The sequence below is a fragment of the Eucyclogobius newberryi genome, unplaced genomic scaffold (genome assembly GCF_026437365.1).
Source record: "Eucyclogobius newberryi isolate DKJ021-1_F unplaced genomic scaffold, fEucNew1.0.hap1 SCAF_281, whole genome shotgun sequence".
Lineage (NCBI taxonomy): Eukaryota > Metazoa > Chordata > Actinopteri > Gobiiformes > Gobiidae > Eucyclogobius > Eucyclogobius newberryi.
Window position 1 is genome coordinate 1 of NW_027315925.1, and position 19,198 is coordinate 19,198.

Consider the following 19,198-nt stretch of genomic DNA (forward strand, 5'->3'; position numbering starts at 1 on the left):
TTGGATCCATGCTCACACTGGTGATATTATTAAAACAAAGTGAAGTGTATTGGATCCATGCTCACACTGGTGATAGTAAAACAAGGTGAAGTGTATTGGATCCATGCTCACACTGGTGATATTAAAACAAGGTGAAGTGTATTGGATCCATGCTCACACTGGTGATATTATTAAAACAAGGTGAAGTGTATTGGATCCATGCTCACACTGGTGATATTAAAACAAGGTGAAGTGTATTGGATCCATGCTCACACTGGTGATATTAAAACAAGGTGAAGTGTATTGGATCCATGCTCACACTGGTGATATTAAAACAAGGTGAAGTGTATTGGATCCATGCTCACACTGGTGATATTAAAACAAAGTGAAGTGTATTGGATCCATGCTCACACTGGTGATATTAAAACAAGGTGAAGTGTATTGGATCCATGCTCACACTGGTGATAGTAAAACAAGGTGAAGTGTATTGGATCCATGCTCACACTGGTGATAGTAAAACAAGGTGAAGTGTATTGGATCCATGCTCACACTGGTGATAGTAAAACAAGGTGAAGTGTATTGGATCCATGCTCACACTGGTGATAGTAAAACAAGGTGAAGTGTATTGGATCCATGCTCACACTGGTGATATTAAAACAAGGTGAAGTGTATTGGATCCATGCTCACACTGGTGATATTAAAACAAGGTGAAGTGTATTGGATCCATGCTCACACTGGTGATATTATTAAAACAAGGTGAAGTGTATTGGATCCATGCTCACACTGGTGATATTAAAACAAGGTGAAGTGTATTGGATCCATGCTCACACTGGTGATATTATTAAAACAAGGTGAAGTGTATTGGATCCATGCTCACACTGGTGATATTAAAACAAGGTGAAGTGTATTGGATCCATGCTCACACTGGTGATATTATTAAAACAAGGTGAAGTGTATTGGATCCATGCTCACACTGGTGATAGTATTAAAACAAGGTGAAGTGTATTGGATCCATGCTCACACTGGTGATAGTAAAACAAGGTGAAGTGTATTGGATCCATGCTCACACTGGTGATATTATTAAAACAAGGTGAAGTGTATTGGATCCATGCTCACACTGGTGATATTAAAACAAGGTGAAGTGTATTGGATCCATGCTCACACTGGTGATATTATTAAAACAAGGTGAAGTGTATTGGATCCATGCTCACACTGGTGATATTAAAACAAGGTGAAGTGTATTGGATCCATGCTCACACTGGTGATATTATTAAAACAAAGTGAAGTGTATTGGATCCATGCTCACACTGGTGATAGTAAAACAAGGTGAAGTGTATTGGATCCATGCTCACACTGGTGATAGTAAAACAAGGTGAAGTGTATTGGATCCATGCTCACACTGGTGATGATCTACACTTTTGAATATGACTCACTGGGTTTTCCCATTAACCTGTTTGTTTTATTCAATACATCAGTTTGTACTGTATTATTCACTTTTGGAAGTATGTGGAATGCATTATGAGCCGTTACTATTTGATCCCTTTTTTTGGTATCGATACATTTTGTGTTTGTTCTGTTTGTCTGTGATTGGCCACTCCTATTTTTGAGGCCACTCCTCTTTAACCCCTTCCCATCCTCAGTCACACATTTGCCTGACGACGGCCCAGGAAACCAAACATTACCTCTTCATCTGTAAATGAGTTAGAGCGGCATTTTCTTTACGTTTAGCTTCATGTATATATATATATATATATATATATATATATATATATATATATATATATATATATATATATATATGTGTGTACAGTATATAAATATTTTCTGATGATCAAATGCAGTAAAATCCAATGTTAAATGCGTCTTTCACTTTGACTAAACCAGTGTCTGTGATTCTGACGTTCGAGTTCAGATTAGAGACGTTCGAGTTCAGATTTGTGACGTTTGAGTTCAGATTAGTGACGTTCGAGTTCAGATTAGAGACGTTTGAGTTCAGATTAGTGACGTTCGAGTTCAGATTAGTGACGTTCGAGTTCAGATTAGTGACGTTCGAGTTCAGATTAGTGACGTTCGAGTTCAGATTAGTGACGTTCGAGTTCAGATTAGTGACGTTCGAGTTCAGATTAGTGACGTTCGAGTTCAGATTTGTGACGTTCGAGTTCAGATTTGTGACGTTCGAGTTCAGATTTGTGACGTTTGAGTTCAGATTTGTGACGTTCGAGTTCAGATTAGTGACGTTTGAGTTCAGATTTGTGACGTTCGAGTTCAGATTAGTGACGTTCGAGTTCAGATTTGTGACGTTCGAGTTCAGATTAGTGACGTTCGAGTTCAGATTTGTGACGTTTGAGTTCAGATTAGTGACGTTTGAGTTCAGATTAGTGACGTTTGAGTTCAGATTAGTGACGTTTGAGTTCAGATTAGTGACGTTCGAGTTCAGATTTGTGACGTTCGAGTTCAGATTAGTGACGTTCGAGTTCAGATTAGTGACGTTTGAGTTCAGATTTGTGACGTTTGAGTTCAGATTTGTGACGTTTGAGTTCAGATTAGTGACGTTCGAGTTCAGATTTGTGACGTTTGAGTTCAGATTAGTGACGTTTGAGTTCAGATTAGTGACGTTTGAGTTCAGATTAGTGACGTTTGAGTTCAGATTAGTGACGTTCGAGTTCAGATTAGTGACGTTTGAGTTCAGATTAGTGACGTTTGAGTTCAGATTAGTGACGTTTGAGTTCAGATTAGTGACGTTCGAGTTCAGATTTGTGACGTTCGAGTTCAGATTTGTGACGTTCGAGTTCAGATTTGTGACGTTTGAGTTCACATACTTTTAAAGAGTGTTTATCTGCTGTAAACACTACTGTACACCTGGAGGAAACCTACAAAGACACAGGCAAAACATGCAAAACTTCCCACAGAAAAGCCCCACACCGTCTGGGAGTGGAACCCACAACCCTCTTGCTGTGAGGTGATAGTACTACTGTGTTGCCATGTGACGGTCCTCACCGTTCCAGTTTCGTCCTCTACAAGAGTCCAGATGTTCCTTTGTCAGTGATGAAGATGCGACGGCCTCATGAACATCACAAACTGAACATCTGCATGGTCTTTCTTCTGCCTGAATGAACCAACATGTGTCTCTTTGCCATCGACTTAAATTCAAACCTCTTCCCACACTCTGAACAGCTGTATGGTCTGCAGTCTGAGGAGCTGTAGGACTTCAGAATGGACTGGTCCACAGTTCCGTCCTCGACATGAGTCTTCAGATGTTCCTCCAGAGTCACGTTGTCAGGGAAACAGGCCTTACAAACTTTGCACATGTGATGTTTAGTTATCAGATGCTTTTTAAGATTACCTTTTTCTATAAAACCTTTGTCACAAACTGAACACTTGAGCGGCTTCTCTCCTGAGTGAGTAAACATGTGTTTCTTTATGTCTGATTTAGTGATGAACTTCTTCCCACACTCGGGACATTTATGTGGCTTTTCTCCTGAGTGAGTCAACTTGTGCTTCTGTAATTCTGACTTCCACCTGAAGTTCTTCCCACACTCTGAGCAGCTGTGAGACTTCAGAATGGACTGGTCCACAGTTTCCATCTCTTTGTGAGTCTTCAGATGTTCCTTCAGATTCCCGTCGTCAGGGAAACAGGCCTTACAGACGGTGCACATGTGGTGTTTGGTTCTCAGATGATATGTGAGACTACATTTTTCTATAAACAGTTTTTCACACTCTGGACATTTATGTGGCTTTGCTCCTGAGTGAGTAAACTGATGCTTCTGTAAATGTGACTTCCACCTGAAGCTCTTCCCACACTCTGAACAGCTGTAAGGCTTTTCTGCTGCGTGTAAGAGCAGGTGGATCTGTAAATGTCTTCTTAACTTAAACTTCTTTTCACAAATTGAACATTTGTGAGTTTTTTCTGACTGGTCCACAACTTCATCCTCGACGTGAGTCTTCAGATGTTCCTTCAGATTCATGTTGTCAGGGAAACAGACCTCACAAACGGTGCACATGTGATGTTGAGTTATCACATGTTTTTTAAGATTACGTTTTACTGTAAAACTTTTGTCACAAACTGAACACTTGTGAGCCTTTTCTTCTGAGTGAATCAACATGTGCTGCTTCAGGTCAGATTTTCTTGTAAACTTCTTCCCACACTCTGGACATTTGTGAGGCTTCTCTCCTGAGTGATTGAACTTGTGATCCCTTAATTGTGACTTCTTCCTAAAGCTCTTGCCACACTCTGAGCAGCAGTATGGTCTTTGGCCTGAGCAGCTGTATGGTGTGTGGTCAGGAGGAACCATGGCGTAGCTCCTCTTGCTGTGGGCCTGTTGTTGACTATAGTCTTCTGAGTGCTCGGTGTCTTCAGAGCTGTCAGTGTGCTCCTCACTATCTGAGTGGAACTGTGTGAGTGGATCTGAGCTGCAGCCTGCTTCTGTCACATTAGTTTCCTCTCTGTTCTCCTCAGTTGCTCTTTGATGAAGCACAGAGGACTTGTCTTCATCCTCTTCACTTTTCACACTGACCATGTGAAGAGGAAACTCTTGCGGCTCCTGCTTGATGCACAGCTCTGGCTCCTCCTCTTTCAGGTGGGCGGGCTCCACACTGGACACAAACAACAACAGCGTTAGGAACATTAAACCATGTGATGTTCATGGTCACGATCAACAGAGTGAAGACATTTTGTCCTGTAACTGGCACGTGACATTTGCCTTGTTTAATACTTGTAATGACACAGTTACACAACTAGATGGCGACGTCACATGGGCACCATCTGGCTGTACAAACGACTCAAAATACAGTCATAACTTAGTCAGTGGTTTTACATGCAAACTAAAAAAAGGAATAGTTGCTTTGATCCGGTACAATCAGACATCTTCGTGTAAACACTTTACTCTGATAGAAATTGGCGTTCAAAATCTCCGATAGAAACATTGTGCGGTTGCGTAATCGCACTGAGACTAGACAAGTGTTACCAGCCTGGCTGGTCCCTAAGAGAGAGAGGGGGGCATTGTGGGTAACCAGAGTGTGCTGCGCGTGCGTCTGACGCCGCTGCTGCGCCGTACGTCCTGCATTCTGTTTCCTGAATCCCAAATAAAATCATGTTGCAACAAGTATTATGCTCAGCCTCTGTACCACGGTCAGGAGTCTACTGGCCTGAGCGAATGGTCCACGACCCACGCTGACCTATGACCCACGCTGACCTATGACCCACGACGACCTATGACCCACGACGACCCACGCTGACTTATGACTCACGACGACCTATGACCCACGACGACCCACGCTGACTTATGACTCACGACGACCTATGACCCACGCTGACCTATGACCCACGACGACCCACGCTGACTTATGACTCACGACGACCTATGACCCACGCTGACCTATGACCCACGACGACCCACGCTGACCTATGACCCACGACGACCCACGCTGACCTATGACGACCCACGCTGACCTATGACGACCCACGCTGACCTATGACCCACGACGATCTATGACCCCGGAAAAAAACCACCTTCACTCACACTGCACTTTATCTGCACAATAACTAACGCGGACGTTACATACGAGATGAACAAAGCTGTACGACATGTTGTTGTTGTTGTTGTTTTATGGCGGTTGGCATCCGAGTGTTGCATTACCGCCAGACTTTATTCCTCAGACGTTTCGTAGTCCTCAGACTCTGTCGTAGTCCGTAAAAGTACTCCTCCCATCGCTTTGGCGTTACAAAGCCCATGAGGTCATGATGTGTTTTTGTGACTAGAATAGTTGTTGTGTCAGAGACCAACCGGCTTTATTCCAGGGAGACTCTTCTTCACCTTCCTCGCCCTCTTTGACGTTCGGTGCTTTGGAAGTACAAAGCCCATGAGATCATGGGACGTCTTTGTTGTTTTACAAAGCCCATGAGGTCATGGGACGTCTTTGTCGTTTTATCCCTTAGAAGTCCTTCTTCCATCACTTTGGCGTTTCTAGGCCCATGAAGTCCAAGCGCGTTAGAACATCCTCTTGCTCCTCATCCTCGGCTCAGTCTCCAACACCCCCCACCTCTATAAACGTTTACCCAGCCCTGTGCTACATAAGTAAGCAACCACAGCCTGACACAAACCCTGTGACTGAATCGCCAGAACGTTCCGCAGATTGAACTCCCGCCCATTATTCCGAAACCACAAGGCCAACCCGGCCCTTTCCCTATCATAAGCCTCACAGCAAATCAGCACATGCTCGACAGTCTCTGGCACCCGACAGTGACCACACAGACCGGTCGGATGTTTGCCTATCCTACTCAGTGACCAATTGAGTCCAGTATGGCCAATCCTCATGCGGGCGAAGGCCCTTTCCTCCCACGCGTTCCTGCCCACAGACCCGCAAGGACCCACACTACCCTGTATGTGATAGAGATGCCGTCCAGTAACACAGTGGCTCCAAAATTCCTGCCAAAGGCCGACCACATGACTCTTGATAACAGGCTTGATTTCAGATTTGCTTAACTCAACCGCCACATCAATTGATGGCCGCCGAAGGGAACGTTTAGCCAGTGCATCAGCCATTTCGTTACCATCCACCCCCACATGCGCAGGGACCCAAATGAAGGAAACCCTCACATCCTTCCTGGACAGGGAGAGCATCAGACAGAAGATGCCATTCAACACATCCTGTCTGCAATCCGATTTCCCAGATTTAATGCTTTGCAATGCAGAAAGGCTGTCAGAGGCCACCACAATGCCGCAACACTGCAAAGCAGATTCCGCCCATTCCAACGCCAACCGTATCGCTATAAGTTCCGACGTGAAAACAGAAAGGCGATCTGTCAACCTCTTCTTGACCGCTAGCCCCAGGTCAGGCACAAAATAAGCGGCGCCAGTACGCCCACTCTCAGGATCCCTAGACCCGTCGGTATAAATAAACACATCACCTGAGTGCTTATCGATGAGCGCTTGAACGGCAAACTGCGGTGCCCTCCCAGCGACTCCTCTAAGCTTGCCATGCAAGCTAACATCAACAGGAGCCGGGACAAACTTCCACGGAGCTATAGCAGACAAAGCCACCGACGGGCTCACACGCAGATCACCAACCCCCGCAAGCCGCGCCTTCGCATTTCCTACCTGGCTGAAAATCATACCGCCAGCCTCACTCTGCCCCCCATCAACCCTGAGAAAGTCCCTCACCGGGTGAGAGCTCGTATGACCTTGCACATTCACCCAGTAAGCCAACAGAAGTTCTAGCCTCCGGAGCCGTAACGGCAATTCCCCCAACTCAACCTGCAGCGCCGAGACAGGGGAGGTCCTAAAAGCCCTACAGCAGATGCGCAAGGCCTGGGCTTGCTCCACATCAAGCTTCTTTAAGTTAGTCTCAGCCGCAGACATGTAGGCTATACAGCCATAATCAATAGCCGCCCTCATGACGGCCCGATAAATACCCAGGAGCGACCTTCTGCTGGCCCCCCAGTCCTGGCCGGATAGACAACGAAGCAAGTTATTCACCCTTTTGCATTTACCACTGACCTCATCAATGTGCCGACGCCAACTAAGCCTCTCGTCAAAGGTGACCCCCAAGAACCTCACCTCCCTGACCTGTTCGAGCACCTGCCCATGCAGTCGAAGGGAGACGTCCCTATGTCCATTGAAGAAACAGATCACTTGAGACTTCCGTACGGACAGTTTAAACCCCCACTTCAGGGTCCACTGCTCCACCTGCTGTATTGCCCTTTGCAGTTTCGCCTCGTAAAACCGGAGATTCCTCCCTCTCACCCATAGAGCGCCATCGTCAGCATAAAGGCTCCTCCCAACAGACCCATCCACGTCGTCAAAGATGTCCTTAATCATAACATTGAACAAGATAGGGCTACACACACTCCCCTGCGGGATCCCATTCTCCACCCCATAGACCCCAGAGTAAGCAGCGCCCACTCTGGTTTGGATACGCCGGCCAGACAGAAAGCTCCGGACCCAGTTTACCCTTCACACCACACTTCCGCAGCTTAATGAGGAGCCCATCCTTCCAAACCATATCGTACGCCTTCTCCACATCAAAGAGCACCGCAATAACCTTTTCTTTCTGAGCCCTGGCCAGCTGGATATCAGATTCCAAACACAACACGGAATCCATGGTGTTCCTGCCCCTACGGAAACCACTTTGGTGCGCGGGAAGCAAACCCTGACTCTCCAAGAAGTAATCCAACCGCTCGGTAACCATGCGCTCCATCGTTTTCCCGAGCTGCGACGTCAAGGCAATCGGCCTATAACTTGAAGGGTCAGACGCTGGCCTACCCGGCTTCAGAACCGGCACCACCGTAGACTGTTTCCACGCAGATGGAACACAACCTGAATCCCAAACACGGTTGAAAAGACCCAGGACTAGCCCAAGCGTGTCATCAGTCAAATGAGAGAGCATGTCATAGCACACCTCATCTTTACCCGGGGCTGTCTGTTTCGCCTTAGAAAGTGCTCTCCTTAGCTCAAACAAACTAAACGGAAGGTCAAGGTCATCTTGAGTCGAAGGCTGGTGCCCAATCAGCTCAGAATTCTGGGCCAAAGTACTCTCCCTGTAGTGCCTTTCCGCAGGTGAGAGATTGTCAGAGCTGTGCACCGACACAAAGGTGCTGGCCAACAGTTCAGCTTTGTCAACGTCGCTGACTGCTTCAACACCATTCAGTATTAGGACCGGGGTCCCACGACGGCGCTCAACCCCATGCATCCGCTTAATCATCCCCCAAACATCCCCGAGACGCGTTTCTCTCCCAATTTTGGAACAATACCGCCTCCAATAGGCACTCTTGGCCGTTCTCACAGTTTTCCGCACAACAGCGCGGGCCCTCTTGTAGTCAATGAGGGCACCCTCAGTGTGGGCAACCCTTAGCCGGCGAAACGCCGCATTTCTCGCCCTAACAGCATGACCACATGCTTCAGTCCACCACGGCACCCGCTTCCTATGTCCACTACCACCACTCTTAGGAATCGTGCCTACCGCTGACTGCGTGATGAGCGAGACAATTGCACTATTGAGATCATCCACCTGAGTCAATCCTCCTTCCTGCAGAACCCTAGAACCATCATCAGCTTTCCTCAGGAAAGCCCCCCAGTTCGCCCTTGCCAACTGCCACCTCTGGATCCTCGTCCCCCTGACCACACAGCTCCCAAAGCCAATCACGGTGCGGACTAGATAGTGATCGCTACCAAAAGAAAGATTACCAAGAACCTCCCAACTACAAACACCAGCTAACTCCTTGGACACAAGTGTAAGATCTATTGCACTTTCCGCACCGGTCCCCATATCATAGCGGGTCCCACCCCCATCATTCAGACAAACCAACTCCCTTTGATTGATAAAACCCTCTACCACCTGCCCATACCTATCGGTACCACTACCGCCCCACAAAGCGCTATGCGCATTAAAATCCCCACACCACACGGCCTTTCCCCGAACATCCTTACCGATACTATGTAAGGACTCTAGCGTTAACTCACCACACGGATTATAAAGGTTAACCACAGTAACAGCTTCACCACCCAGCCAGACCCTCACCGCCAGGGCCTCCGGCGCTTTACTCACACTGACAACAACGTAATTTAGGTCATCTCGGACAAACACAGCCACACCTCCGCCTCTACCCTGCTCCCTATCATTCCTAACACACACATACCCTTGTATCCCAAAACCCCACCTAGGTCGTAACCAAGTCTCCTGCACGCACATAACGTGAGGCTTGTTCAACAAGGTAGAGACAAAATGCTTAAATTCCTGGCCATTAGCACGAAGACTACGCGCATTCCATTGCAAGACAACCACCGCCATTATGAGCCCCCGGAACCTGACGGCGCATCGGGAGCCCCCCCACTCCCACTGCCAGAATGGGGCAGGGCGCCCTCCCGCAGCGCATCCTCTATCTCCGTCCACTCGGGGCCCCCAGCTCCAAAGTACTTCCCTGCAGCCTTAGCGATGATCTTAGTCTTTTCGGATCTCTTCTTGGTTTGCCCAGTACAGTTAATCACTTCCACTATAAAGAGGAAGAAATCTTTCCTCTTCACAACCAGTACATCCTCCGCACCCACAGGGCCTCTGCCCGTAGAAGCCACACTCACGGGCATCCCAGTGGGGACCTCCCCCTGGCTGCGGGCAACGCTGCCCCCTCCCCTGTCGCCTAGGACACCAGCAGCACTGGCAGCCCCCACTGCATCCACCGTCACCTGACTACCAGACACCTTCTTGACCGCATCCGCGTAGGATATGCCTTGAGAGGCTCTAACTTTTTGCACCTCCGCAGCCCTCTTGCTGAACACGCATCCCCCGTAGGCAGAGCTATGCTCTCCCCCACAGTTACAGCACTTGAGTTTTGCTCCGTCGTCACACTTCCCATACTCGTGGTCTCCTGCACATTTACCACACTTCTGCTTCCCTCTACAGACCGCTGCAATATGCCCAAAGCGCTGGCACTTGAAGCAACGCAGGGGCGGCAGAACATATGGGCGTACGCCATAGCGCATGTACCCAACGCACACCACACGAGGCAGGATCCCACCTTCAAATCTAATCATTATCGACAGGCTGTCACACCTTACCCCATCCCGGGTCATCTTCAACCGCCTAGCATCCACCACCTTAGCTCCAGTCAAATTCTCCTTTATGTCATCCACAGATGTCGTCGTAGGGACGCCTACTATAACTCCCCTGACCGTGCCTCTTACAGCATCAGACACAAGAATGTCCTTCCCACCCAGACACTTAGCTTCAATCGCCTTCCTTTGCTGAGCCACGTCCTTGCACACAACCAGCAGCGAGCCATCCCTAAGGACACTCGCATGCTTGACCACTCCCACAGCTACAGTCAGGCTCCTTGTCAACGCCATCGGATCCCACCCCTTAAAGGACGCATTATCCTGTGCGAGCTTTATGAACACCTTACACTCTGAACTCACATCTCCGACATGACAGTTGTTTCTATGAGACTGGAATGGGGGTTGTATTAGTCGCTGAAACGACGCATATCGCCACCTAGTGTTAGGAGGATGACACGTTCTCGTCAGGACTTGGACTTTCTCGTCTGCATGTGGACTCGGACAAGGACAGAGCTTGTCCAAGACGTCAAAACCGAAATTAAAAAAAAAAAAGCTAATAGACCCTCTACTTCAGTCTGACCCTTACTTCCGGGGTCCACCACCGGGTTCTGGGGCCGCCACGACAGGCACCGGACCATGTGACCACAGCTCCGAGCAGTGAACATGGTCCACTCGGACTCAATGTCCCCGGCCTCCCCCGGGACATGGGAGGAGCTCTCCCGGAGGTGCGAGGTGAATTCCCTCCCGACAGAGGCAAGACGTTCCCAACAGACCCCCAGAATGCACTTGGGTCTGCCAAGTCTGCCCGGCTTCCTCCTCCACCAGCGGATCTAACTCACCACCAGGTGGTGCTCTACAGCTCCGCCCCACTCTTCTCCGCCGCCGGAGGTCAGATAACACGATAACAAAGTGGATCATTGACCGCCTGTGTCCTGGTGTCATGTGACCTGATGGACCTTGTGCTTGAACATGGTGTTCGTTCTGGACAATCCGTGGCACAGAAGTCCAATAACTGACCGCTCGGGTTCAGATCGAAGCTCCTCCCCTCCCCAGGAGTCACTGTCATTGTCCACGTGGGTGTTGGAGTCCCCCAGTAGAACAACAGAGTCCCCGGTCAGTGCACTGTCCAGTTCCCCTCCCAAGGACTCCAAGAAGGCCGGGTCCTCTACAGTGAGAGACATGTCCCCCACCCGAAGGCGAAGGGACGCGACCCTCTCTGCATAAGTGGTTTATCATCAGATCGAGTCATTTTTCACTTTATATTTCAATAAACTACAATGAGTCACGATTGTAGAAAAAGGTTCAGTTGTTTCATCTCGACTCTGATCCAAGAGTCATTGTCAATCTGCGAATTTAGACCGAGAACTCAGATATTTATTCTATTCTGTGCTATGCCCCGCCCACCGGACGGGCCCTCCTGAAGAAAAAAGTTGTTTGTTTCAAAAAAACTTACACCTCTTTGTCTTCCATCAGTCCTTTAATGGACCATCAGCCTCCTATTGTCCCTGACTCACTCTCTCTCCTCCTTGTGTACCTGATCAGCATCAGAAGGCTCTGGGCGTCGACTTCTCCAGGGACTCAAGAATCCATTATAAACGGCCGGAAGGTTGAATCTTGAACCTTCATGTCTGTCTCAGGCTTCAAAGTCCCCCCTGTCCAGACGGAGGGGGACCTACAGTGGGTGAACAAACTGAATTCCCACTTCCTGAGATTTGGTCAATCACCACCCCTCCCCCTGCACAGACCCCTCCCCCTGCACAGACCCCTCCCCCTGCACAGCTGCATGCTCCCTCTTCCACACCTGGACAATGGACCACACCCGTTCCTCTTCGCTTCTCTGCTCCGGACCATCAGCTCCCCACTTCACCTGGACTCACCCATCCCCCCAGCCCACAGTCCCCCTGGACTCACCCATCCCCCCAGCACACAGTCCCCCTGGACTCACCCATCCCCCCAGCCCACAGTCCCCCTGGACTCACCCATCCCCCCAGCACACAGTCCCCCTGGACTCACCCATCCCCCCAGCACACAGTCCCCCTGGACTCACCCATCCCCCCAGCACACAGTCCCCCTGGACTCACCCATCCCCCCAGCACACAGTCCCCCTGGACTCACCCATCCCCCCAGCACACAGTCCCCCTGGACTCACCCATCCCCCCAGCACACCTGCAGTGTGAGACGGTGATGTGGAGGACAGAGGACTGGAGCAGGACTTTGTGGAACCACCTCCTCATCAACGCGGGGAAGACCAAGGAGATGGTGGTGGACTTCCACAGAGGCCACGCCCCCCTCACCAGTGAACATCCAGGGACGGGACATTGAGAGAGTGACTCATACAAGGACCTGGTGTTCATCTGAACCACAAACTGGACTCATAACACAGACTGTACAGGAAGAGCCAGAGGGGCTCCACCTCCTGAGGAGACTCAGGTCTTTTGGGAGTGACAGGGCCGCTCCTGACAGGGCCGCTCCTGAAGACCTTCTCTGACTCTGTGGTGCATCAGCTCCTGTAGGTGTGGTCTGCTGGAGCAGCAGCATCACAGAAGGAGAGGAAGAAGCTGGACAAAGCTCCGTCCTGGGCTGTCCTCTGGACTCGGTGCAGGAGGTGGGGGACAGAAGGGTCCTGGCTAAACCCACATCTATGCTGGAGTGTCGCCCCCTGCAGGACACTCTGTCCCCTGCAGGACACTCTGTCCACTCTGGAGAGCAGCTTGAGTGACTGATCCACCCTCGCTGTGTGAAGGAGACGTTTCACAGTCTGTCCTTCTGCTGCTGTCACACTACAACAAACACTGTTATACACATATGCAATACTGTCATACCCATGTGCAATACTGCCATACCTATGTGCAATACTGTCATACCCATGTGCAATACTGTCATACCCATGTGCAATACTGCCATACCCATGTGCAATACTGCCATACCTATGTGCAATACTGCCATACTCATGTGCAATACTGTCATACCCATGTGCAATACTGTCATACCCGTGTGCAATACTGTCATACCCATGTGCAATACTGACGTACCCATGTGCAATACTGTCATACCCATGTGCAATACTGTCATACCCATGTGCAATACTGTCATAACTATGTGCAATACTGTCATACCCATGTGCAATACTGTCATACCCATGTGCAATACTGCCATACCCATGTGCAATACTGCCATACCCATGTGCAATACTGCCATACCCATGTGCAATACTGCCATAACCATGTGCAATACTGTCACACCCATGTGCAATACTGTCACACCCATGTGCAATACTGTCATACCCATGTGCAATACTGTCATAACTATGTGCAATACTGTCATACCCATGTGCAATACTGTCATACCCATGTGCAATACTGCCATACCCATGTGCAATACTGCCATACCCATGTGCAATACTGCCATACCCATGTGCAATACTGCCATAACCATGTGCAATACTGTCACACCCATGTGCAATACTGTCACACCCATGTGCAATACTGTCACACCCATGTGCAATACTGTCACACCCATGTGCAATACTGTCACACCCATGTGCAATACTGTCACACCCATGTGCAATACTGTCACACCCATGTGCAATACTGTCACACCCATGTGCAATACTGTCACACCCATGTGCAATACTGTCACACCCATGTGCAATACTGTCATACCCATGTGCAATACTGACATACCCATGTGCAATACTGCCATACCCATATGCAATACTGTCATACCCATGTGCAATACTGTCACACCCATGTGCAATACTGTCACACCCATGTGCAATACCGTCATACCCATGTGCAATACCGTCATACACATGTGCAATACTGTCACACCCATATGCAATACTGTCACACCCATGTGCAATACTGTCACACCCATGTGCAATACTGTCATACCCATGTGCAATACTGTCACACCCATGTGCAATACTGTCATACCCATGTGCAATACTGTCACACCCATGTGCAATACTGTCACACCCATGTGCAATACTGTCACACCCATGTGCAATACTGTCACACCCATGTGCAATACTGTCATACACATATGCAATACTGTCATACCCATGTGCAATACTGTCATACCCATGTGCAATACTGACATACCCATGTGCAATACTGCCATACCCATATGCAATACTGTCATACCCATGTGCAATACTGTCACACCCATGTGCAATACTGTCACACCCATATGCAATACTGTCACACCCATGTGCAATACTGTCATACCCATGTGCAATACTGTCATACACATATGCAATACTGTCATACCCATGTGCAATACTGACATACCCATGTGCAATACTGTCATACCCATGTGCAATACTATCATACCCATGTGCAATACTGTCATACCCATGTGCAATACTGTCATACCCATGTGCAATACTGTCATACCCATGTGCAATACTGTCATACCCATGTGCAATACTGCCATACCCATGTGCAATACTGTCATACCCATGTGCAATACTGACATACCCATGTGCAATACTGCCATACCCATGTGCAATACTGTCATACTCATGTGCAATACTGCCATACCCATGTGCAATACTGTCATACTCATGTGCAATACTGTCACACCCATGTGCAATACTGTCACACCCATATGCAATACTGTCACACCCATGTGCAATACTGTCATACCCATGTGCAATACTGTCATACACATATGCAATACTGTCATACCCATGTGCAATACTGACATACCCATGTGCAATACTGTCATACCCATGTGCAATACTATCATACCCATGTGCAATACTGTCATACCCATGTGCAATACTGTCATACCCATGTGCAATACTGTCATACCCATGTGCAATACTGTCATACCCATGTGCAATACTGCCATACCCATGTGCAATACTGTCATACCCATGTGCAATACTGTCATACCCATGTGCAATACTGTCATACCCATGTGCAATACTGACATACCCATGTGCAATACTGCCATACCCATGTGCAATACTGTCATACTCATGTGCAATGTCATATTCAGGTGCATATAACTGATGTAAATAAGTGTGTTTACTTTAACATTATTATTAGTATTATTTTGTCTTATGCCAGCTATTTGTGGTTTATTTTATCCTTGCATTTTTCTTCCCTTATTAAGAATGAGAGGTTATGTCCAAAGGAGTTTGTTTATAAGAGTTTTTTATATTAAGAGTGTTTTTTAAAGCTTCCTATAAGTGATCTGTTCTTTTCTTCTGTTACTACCTGTGTTGCAACACGTGTGTGGACAAATAAAGGCTCATCTTATATGATGTCGTGTCCCTCTTCACTTGCATTTGACCTCTGAGGACCTGACCTCTGAGGACCTGACCTCTGAGGACCAGACCTCTGAGGACCAGACCTCTGAGGACCAGACCTCTGAGGACCAGACCTCTGAGGACCAGACCTCTGAGGACCAGACCTCTGAGGACCTGACCTCTGAGGACCAGACCTCTGAGGACCAGACCTCTGAGGACCAGACCTCTGAGGACCAGACCTCTGAGGACCTGACCTCTGAGGACCAGACCTCTGAGGACCAGACCTCTGAGGACCTGACCTCTGAGGACCAGACCTCTGAGGACCAGACCTCTGAGGACCTGACCTCTGAGGACCTGACCTCTGAGGACCAGACCTCTGAGGACCAGACCTCTGACCTCTGAGGACCAGACCTCTGAGGACCAGACCTCTGAGGACCAGACCTCTTGAGGACCAGACCCCTTGAGGACCAGACCTCTGAGGACCAGACCTCTGAGGACCAGACCTCTGAGGACCTGACCTCTGAGGACCAGACCTCTGAGGACCAGACCTCTGAGGACCAGACCTCTGACCTCTGAGGACCAGACCTCTGAGGACCAGACCTCTGACCTCTGAGGACCAGACCTCTGAGGACCAGACCTCTGAGGACCAGACCTCTGAGGACCAGACCTCTGAGGACCAGACCTCTGAGGACCAGACCTCTGAGGACCAGACCTCTGAGGACCAGACCTCTGAGGACCTGACCTCTGAGGACCAGACCTCTGAGGACCAGACCTCTGAGGACCAGACCTCTGAGGACCTGACCTCTGAGGACCAGACCTCTGAGGACCAGACCTCTGAGGACCAGACCTCTGAGGACCTGACCTCTGAGGACCTGACCTCTGAGGACCTGACCTCTGAGGACCAGACCTCTGAGGACCAGACCTCTGACCTCTGAGGACCAGACCTCTGAGGACCAGACCTCTGAGGACCAGACCTCTGAGGACCAGACCCCTTGAGGACCAGACCTCTGAGGACCAGACCTCTGAGGACCAGACCTCTGAGGACCTGACCTCTGAGGACCTGACCTCTGAGGACCAGACCTCTGAGGACCTGACCTCTGAGGACCAGACCTCTGAGGACCAGACCTCTGAGGACCTGACCTCTGAGGACCAGACCTCTGAGGACCAGACCTCTGACCTCTGAGGACCAGACCTCTGAGGACCAGACCTCTGACCTCTGAGGACCAGACCTCTGAGGACCAGACCTCTGAGGACCAGACCTCTGAGGACCAGACCTCTGACCTCTGAGGACCAGACCTCTGACTTCGGAGGACCAGACCTCTGAGGACCAGACCTCTGAGGACCAGACCTCTGACCTCTGAGGACCAGACCTCTGACCTCTGACCTCTGAGGACCAGACACCTGAACACATCCGTCTCACAGTATGTGGTGTTAACGTACTTTCCTCCTCTGACTCTTCTAATCAGAGTCAAACACAAGAGTCTCAGACAAAGACTTGTGTTTGTCTCAGAGTCAAACACAGAGAAGCCTTTGAAATGGACTCGTTTTAGGACATATTTGTTCTAAGTTTAAGGAGTTCAACCACAGATTGTCCCACGCGGTCCTCAGAGTCAGAGCAGGCCGTGTCCGCTGTGACTGTGGCCGCTCTGCTCGCTCTGTTCCCCGGCCTCACATCTGCACTCACCCCGAGCCGTGTGTGTCCTCCGCGGGCCCCCAGGAGCCACAGGGGCCCCGGGGCTCCTCCGCGGGCCCCCAGGAGCCACAGGGGCCCCGGGGCTCCCACAGCTCCGTCTCCTCCTTCAGCTTCACTTCTGCCATGTCTCACGGCTCTGTCCCCGGGGCTGTTTGTCTCACACTGAGCTTCAGTAGCTCTGTTAGCTCCATTAGCTTCTTTAGCTCCAGAGCTAATCACACAGGGGTCCTCATCCCGAGGACCCGCGGCCGTCCTCACAGCTGCCTGTTTAGAACACACAGACTTTGGCCTGTAGGGGGCAGGATGCGGGAGGGACACACACGAGCTCACTCTTTATTATTCATAATTGTGTCATATTTTATGAATCTTAGCCACGTCTTTTTTGTGGCTCAAAGACTTTCCAAAGGATAATAAGTCACTAAACGTTTGTGACAAAGTGTTGTGTGTGTGACCGACGTGAGTGAAGTGACTCACTGAAGAGCAGTGTTGCTCAGATTACTTTCTAAAAGTAATCAGATTACTTTACTACCTTTGTAAAACGTGAAGAGTTTGAAATATTTCCACTTATTAAACTTCTGTTTACTGATCAAAAGGCAATAACAAAGAATCAGAATCAGAAAAGTTTTATTGTCATTGAACAGAATTCACAAACATAGGAACTTGTCTTGGTGCAACATAAAACAATGAACAATGATAAAAACAACTTATATAAGTCAAAAAGAGAAGCAATTTAAATCTGTAGCATAGAAATATAAATCGGCTCATGTGGGTGTAATCCCTCATTCATCCAGGAGGGGTCCATGTAGAAAAAGATTCAGTCGTATCATCTGGACTTTTTTAAACGATACGTTTCGACTCTCATCCAAGAGTCATTCTCAATCTGCGAACCAAGACCGGGAACTCAGATATTTATCCTACTCTGAGTGGCCCCCCAGGGTGAGAAGGGTCGGCTGTGATCCGACGTGTGATTGTCCCAGAGCCCTGGAGATGTACAGGTCCTGCAGCTGATCACCTTCTCAGCAGAGGGCGCTGTAGTCTCAGTTTGTCCCTGGCTGTGGCTCCAACGTACCACACGGTGATGGAGGAGGTGATGGAGGAGGTGATGGAGGAGGTGATGGAGGAGGTGATGGAGGAGGTGATGGAGGAGGTGATGGAGGAGGTGATGGAGGAGGTGATGGAGGAGGTGATGGAGGACTCGATGATGGCCGTGTAGAACTGCTCCATCATCAGCTTGTCTTTCCTCAGCTGCTGCAGGAAGTACATCCTCTGCTGGTTCTTCTTCATGAGGAGCTGATGGTGGCTCCTCCCACTTGAGGTCCTGGTGATGGTGGTGCAGAGGAAGCGGAGGGAGTCCACAGTGGAGATGGAGGAGTCTGAGATGGTGAGGGGGGGGTCTCCTGCCTGACTCCCCCCCTCCAACCTGCCTGACTCCCCCTGCAGGTGGAGTCAGGCAGGTTGAGCTGGGAGAGCTTGTCCTGGAGCAGAGCAGGAGGTGGTGTAGGTTCCCGGGGAGTCCAGGTGCTGCAGGTGAAGTGGAGAGCCAGGTTGATGGTGTCATCCACAGACCTGTTGGCTCTGTAGGTGAACTGCAGGGGGTCCAGCAGGGGGTCCAGCAGGGGGTCCAGCAGGGGGTCCAGCAGGAGGTGAAGGGCCTTCTTGCATTACAAATGGAGAGTGTGTTCCAGGAGGGAGCTGTGTGCACCGCACGCACTAGATCCA

At 49.4% G+C, this 19,198-nt stretch overlaps 1 protein-coding gene across 2 annotated transcripts; it reads right to left on the reverse strand.

The window, feature by feature from the left end:
• Nucleotides 1–2,984: 2,984 nt before the first annotated feature.
• On the reverse strand, nt 2,985–17,804 carry LOC140373021 (uncharacterized). Of its 2 annotated transcripts, none has more exons than XM_072459844.1 (2): nt 17,471–17,804; nt 2,985–4,572 (listed from the first exon to the last, which is right to left on the reverse strand). In XM_072459844.1, the coding sequence occupies exons 1-2, from the start codon at nt 17,602–17,604 to the stop codon at nt 3,051–3,053; spliced, it is 1,656 nt and encodes a 551-aa protein (XP_072315945.1). In that variant the 5' UTR covers nt 17,605–17,804; the 3' UTR covers nt 2,985–3,050. The 2 variants fall into 2 exon arrangements, with proteins under 2 accessions (XP_072315945.1, XP_072315947.1); XM_072459846.1 differs by having other exon boundaries at nt 2,987–4,565; nt 17,467–17,804.
• Nucleotides 17,805–19,198: the final 1,394 nt, after the last annotated feature.

Coding starts and splice junctions, on each gene's coding strand:
- LOC140373021 (XM_072459844.1), bottom strand. CDS start 17,604: ATGGCAGAAGTGAAGCTGAAGGAGGAGACGGAGCTGTGGGAGCCCCGG. Junction 4,573..17,470: donor GAGGACACACACGGCTCGGG/GTGAGTGCAGAT, acceptor GTTTGTGTCCAG/TGTGGAGCCCGCCCACCTGA.